Source organism: Oryctolagus cuniculus, chromosome 21 (genome assembly GCF_051225735.1).
Source record: "Oryctolagus cuniculus isolate XC-2025 breed Fujian yellow rabbit chromosome 21, ASM5122573v1, whole genome shotgun sequence".
Classification (NCBI taxonomy): domain Eukaryota; kingdom Metazoa; phylum Chordata; class Mammalia; order Lagomorpha; family Leporidae; genus Oryctolagus; species Oryctolagus cuniculus.
Genome location: NC_142887.1, coordinates 29,323,832 through 29,329,831, shown reverse-complemented (window position 1 = coordinate 29,329,831; position 6,000 = coordinate 29,323,832). Strand labels below are relative to the sequence as shown.

General features: G+C 45.6%; 1 protein-coding gene across 1 annotated transcript in view; it reads left to right on the top strand.

Moving 5' to 3' along the window:
* The first annotated feature begins 2,197 nt into the window (after positions 1 to 2,197).
* Positions 2,198 to 6,000, top strand: part of SLC5A4 (solute carrier family 5 member 4) — a 41,792-nt gene continuing 37,989 nt past the window's right edge. The window contains exons 1-4 of the mRNA NM_001171357.1: positions 2,198 to 2,332; positions 2,922 to 2,993; positions 3,671 to 3,775; positions 5,619 to 5,678. Of these exons, the coding sequence (NP_001164828.1) occupies positions 2,198 to 2,332; positions 2,922 to 2,993; positions 3,671 to 3,775; positions 5,619 to 5,678 (372 nt within the window). The remainder of the gene's footprint in view (positions 2,333 to 2,921; positions 2,994 to 3,670; positions 3,776 to 5,618; positions 5,679 to 6,000) is intronic.

Genomic DNA, 6,000 nt, shown 5'->3' with positions numbered 1-6,000 from the left:
ATCTTTATCAGCATTATTCACACCAGCTAATGGTAGAAACAACCCACATATCTATCCCCAAAAAAACTGGTAAACAAAATGTGGTATGGAAATGCAGTGAAACATAAAGTCTTGGAAAGAAATGTACTTCTGTACAACCATTATAGAAAATAGTATGGAGATTCCTCAAAAATCTGAAAATCAGTCTACCATATGACCCAGCCATTGCACTTCTGGGAATTTACTCAAACGAAATGCAATCAGCATATGAAAGAATTGTCTGTACTCTCATTTTTATGCCAGCTCAATTCACAATAGCTAGGATATGGAAACAACCCAGATGTCCATCAACTGATGACTAGATAAAGAAAACATGTTTATATATATATATATATATATATATATATATATATATATATATATAGGACTACTACTACTCAGCCATAAAACAGAATGAAATACTGTCTTTTGCAACAAAATGGATGCAACTGGAAACCATTTCACTTAGTGAAATAGTTCAGACCCAAAAAGACAAATATTATATGTTTCCTCTGATACATGGTTGCTAATACTTGGAGCATAAAAAATGCGATGCATATGGGTGAAATTGGCAACTTGAGATTTGATTATTGTTTATAGCTTTTGTCTATGCTCCTTGCAGAATAGTGGTCTTTCTATTTTCTACTTGAATTCCTTATTCAATAGGGAATTAAGCCTGTGATTATAAAGTAGATTGAAAGTATGTTATTGCAAAAGTTAAAAGAAAAAAAAGGCAGGAAGGAGGAGAGAGGGAGGGTAGAATCTCTCATTATGTGCTTAAAACTGTGTATATGAAATGCATGAAATCTGTTCTCATTATATTAAAAAATGCTATTCTGATCCATGTTCCAATAATAGATGAACTTTGAAAGCATCATGCTAAGCAGAATAGGCCAGACCCAGCAAGAAAAATACTGTCCAAATCTGTTTATATGAGCTACGAAAAAAACCACATAGAGATACAAAGTATAATACAAGTCCAGAAGCTGAAGAGAGAGTTACTATTCATTGGGTACAGGATTCTATTTAGGACGTTGGAAAAGTATTGAAAATGGGTGGCGGAGAATGTACTTAATTCTACAAAATCTTAGATGTCAATGAGGTTGGAATTGCATACTTTATGTTATGCATGTTTTAACAGCAAATATGAAAACTAACTTCTAGCCGGTGCCATGGCTCAATAGGCTAATCCTCCACCTGCGGCGCTGGCACACCGGGTTCTAGTCCCAGTCAAGGCACCGGATTCTGTCCCGGTTGCCCCTCTTCCAGGCCAGCCCTCTGCTGTGGTCCAGGAGTACAGTGGAGGATGGCCCAAGTGCTTGGGCCCTGCACCCGCATGGGAGACCAGGATAAGCACCTGGCTCCTGCCTTCGGATCAGCGTGGTGCGCTGGCCACAGTGCGCCGGCCGCAGCGGCCATTGGAGGGTGAACCAACGGCAAAGGAAGACCTTTCTCTCTGTCTCTCTCTCTCTCACTGTCCACTCTGCCTGTCAAAAAAATTAAAATAAATAAATAAAAATGAAAACTAACTTCTAACTTCAGGTGTGCTGCCTTCATGGACCCACAGGTCCCCAGTCATGGCATCATGCCCTCAACATTGCACACATGATGCCTGTGGAGCTAGCTACTTCTCGTCCTGACCCAATGGCCACCATCCTGATGTGTCATGCGACATCCACTCAGACTGCCTGTTCCAGAGAAACACAGGGCTTTTAAGCCCATAAAATGTATAATTAACGTAATTGTCCAAATGTATAATTCCTTGGTGGAGAATCGTATCTGTTCTCTCAGGAACCATCACTCTGTCCTTTCCAAACCTGGACCCTTCACCTCTGCACTTCGTCCATCCTTGTCCTCATTGACCTGCTCAGATCTCCTTAAATACCCCAGATTTCCACTCAGTGAACCCCACACCACCACTACTCTCCCCTTCCAATTCTCACCCCCATTGCTAACTCTTCATGGCTCCTTCTCACATCCTGCTAGATTAGTACCGACAGCAAGGGGGCCAGGGTCTCAGAGCCTAGATTGCAAGGACAGGGTTAAAGGTCCCCATGCCCAGGAAGTGGCTCCGGTATCTCACCACACCTGCCTGACGCTGATCATTAACCCAGGGCTTTTATTTATATATAAATAGAAAGAGGCCCCCTTTGGTGTGGAGACAGCACCACCTGCAGCCATGGCCAGCACATCAAGCCCTAGCACCATGGCTGGGACCCCAGAGCCACCTCCACTGTCAGAGCGTCTCCAAAATGCTGCTGACATCTCTGTCCTTGTCGTCTACTTCATAGTGGTGATGACTGTTGGGATGTGGGTACGTGGGAGCCCAGTGGGCTGTCAGGGTGGACACAAGGGCTAGGGGGGGTGGGCAGAGGGTCTTGGGGCGGGAGAGGTGTGGTGTGATAAAACTAAGATGAGCTTAGGGATTTTCACAAATGTCTTTGCCCAACAGAATCATTTCTTTGTGTGTGACCTGAGCAATGCTTTCACTGGGTGGATTTTTGCCCCTTGCAATCTCATCATCTGAACAAAGCCAACGCTGAGAACTTTAGACTTACTGTTTGGCATCTCCAGAGCTTGGGAAAACATTTTTATTTTTATTATCTCACTTTATCGATTTTCCTTTACTGCCTTCTCAGTACATGGCTTATTGCATTGAACAATTGATTCCTCCTTGTTCATTCTTTGTTTCTAATAATGAATTAAAGGCTGCAATTTCTCTTTCAATCCCAGCTCTAGTGATACCTCACATCATTTATATAAATGAAAAGAAACCATGATCATGAAGGCCTTCAGGAACCAATGCTCCATCAGATAGTAGGAAGTTCTGTCAGCACTGGGGATCTTGTACATCTTGGGTGCACCTGCTGTCATGTGATCCACATGTTCTCCTTTCTTCTCAGGCAACACTGAAGACAAACCGCAGCACTGTAAGAGAATTCTTCTTGGCTGGTCGAGACGTGGCCTGGTGGCCGGTGAGTGGCCCAGAGTTTGCAGAGAAAAACAGAATCTCCTGTCTGTGTTTAAAAAGAGAATAATGGGGGCCAATGCTGTGGCACAGTGGGTTAAGCCACCACCCACAACACCAATAGTTCATGTCAGAGAGCCAGCTGAGCCTGGGCTGCTCTGCTTCCTATCCAGCTCCCTGCTAAAGCTCCTGGGAAGGCAGTAGAACCAGTGAGAGGCTAGATTTTTTTAATATTTATTTATTTATGTAAAAGGCAGAGTTACAAAGAGAGGGAGAGACAGAGAGAGATCTTCCATCTGCTGGTTCATTCCCAAATGACTGCAGTGGCTGGAACTGGGCCAGACCAAAGCCAAGAGCCAGGAGCTTCTTCCAGGTCTCCTACGTGGGTACGGGAGCACAAGCACTTGGGCCGTCTTCTACTGCTTTCCCAGATGCATTAGCAGGGGCTGGATAGCAAGTACAGCAGCCACGAAACAAACCAGCCCCCGTGTGGGATGCCAGCACCGCAGATGGCAGTTTTACCCACTATGCCACAGTGCCGGCCCCGAGGGGCTGGATTTTGCCCATGAGCAGTCACTGGCTGCTCTGAGGAGCAGTGACCAAAACGTCTCAATGTCTGCCCATTTCAAGAAGTCTGATTTGGATCCTTTAATTCTCATCCTAGCCTATTCTCCTCAATTCCAGATTGGTGCCTCTCTCTTCGCCAGTAACATCAGCAGTGGCCACTTTGTGGGGCTGGCTGGGACAGCAGCAGCTTCTGGAATTGCTATTGCAACATTTGAATGGAACGTAAGTGGCATCCTGTATAGCCTTGTTCCTTTAAGTTAAATTCGTATCCCAGAGTCTTCTATAAATGCCTATGGGATATACTCCTCTTTGCTGTAATTTCTATCTTCTTTTCTTTAAAACCCCTCTGTGACCCCATTCCACCTAGAACATTCCAAGCATATTACGACTTACCTCTGATATCTTTTCAAACTGTTATTCCCACCAGGAATGTCATTCTATATGATTGCATGCCCACTTTCACTTGACCTGCTAGACCAGTTTAGTCCTCAATTTTATCTACCCCCCAGACACGACCTGTCTACCCCTGCATTAGACGCAAGGACTTAAAACATTGCAAAACCCTGCAAGTGTGGTTGCTTCTTTGCAGAAACTTGTGTTCTGATGGTCAGGACAAGCATGCACTCACTATGGTGTAGAAATTGCAAAGAAGGGAGTATCCACTGCAGGAGCCCATGGAGGGGCATCTCCCACGGATGATGGCTGAGGTTGGGCACGTGTCAAGGGAGCTTCCTGGGGCTGATTCCAGAAGGAATCAATTGTCCCAATGTACATGGGGGAGAAGGGAAGGGATGCAGACCAAGAGAGACACCACAGAGTGGGGAGTGAATGGTTTTGAGAGCTGGTAGGGAGACACTACAAGACAGGGTGTTTAGATTCCTAACCACTCTATTATCATTTCACCCATAGACTCTGTGCACTCTTTATCAGATCCTGTGTTCTATATGGACAGTTCTCCCACCTGCCCATCATCCAGCTCATGGCTGGCCATGTGGTGACTAGGCCATGGGCTTCCTTAATACCTAGGAGGCTCTGATGCCTCCTCTGTAAGACAAGACTAACTCTGCCCATGACACTTGGCCCTCCTGGTTGCAGTGAGAGATCATGAGTGACAAACGTGGAGACTCTTTGTACACGTTACTCATTAATGCTAAGATGACAATTGTTATCATTATTATATGTAATGAGGTTTAGATAGCACTGGGGATATTTTTTATATCTCCAAAAATGTCTCTCATTGCTTTGTTACCCTGTATATAAGGTGCTTCCAACTGTTTGTGGAAGATGTGTGTCATGAAAAGACCCTGCAAGGATTTCCAGATCAAAACTGTTACACCAGAATAAACTGACCTTTCAACTCGATTTCTCTGCTAACTTTTTGGAGCACCCTCTTATGGAATTCCTGATGCTCCAGAATATTCCTTTCAGCCAGGATGACCTGAGCTTGAGAACAGTCAGCCTACTAGGCTTTGATCTCTGCTAATCCACTGTCTTTCAGCACACAGCTTTGGTCATCTCCTAAGCCCTAGCAAACTGTGGTCTCTGAATCATAGAAACTCAGCCCAGCGCTGTGGCGCAATGGGTCAATGCCCTGGCCTGAAGCACCGGCATCCCTTATGGATACCGTTTGAGACTTGGCTGCTCCACTTCCGATCCAGCTCTCTGCTATGGCTTGGGAAAGCAGTAGAATATGGCCCAAGTCCTTGGGCCCCTGAACCCGCATAGGAGACCCAGAGGAGGCTCCTGGCTCCTGGCTTTGGATCAGCACAGCTCCAGCCATTGCTGCCATCTTGGGAGTGAACCAGCAGATGGAAGACCTCTCTCTCTCTCTCTTTCTCTCTTTCTGCCTTTCCGCTCTCTGTGTAATTCTGACTTTCAAATACATAAATCTTTAAAAAACAAAAAAAGAAAGAAAGAAACCCAGGAAACAGAGGTCCACATTTGTCTGGGTAGCATAAATTCTTGAATGGGACAGAAGACAATCAAACTTCTTGGTTCAGACTCAGATATCGTGAAAAATAAGGACCACAAGCTCCCTAACTTTGCTTTTCTTGATCTCTTGTAGGCCTTGCTGCTGCTGCTGGTTCTAGGGTGGGTCTTTGTGCCCATTTACATCAAGGCAGGGGTGAGTATCCCCAGGTCTCCGCTCCTGATCTGCTAGTGTGGATCTGTCAGGCGTTCACTTGCACACATTCTGTCTGTGTGATCATGAGCCCAGCCTTGCTCTGGCCTATCAGTAGGCAAAGGCAAGTGAAACATCAACCTCCTTCCCCAACAGCTCCAAGAGAAACGTGTGGCTGCACTCAAGTGAGAACCGGGTGCTGGCCCCGCATAATGACCACCATGGCAGGTGTCACCCTGGTGTAGGAACCCTGGAAAAAAGCTGCTCAGGGGTAACCTGACTTGAGCCATCAGAAATAAGAGCATCACCCCGCCCTGTAGGTAGA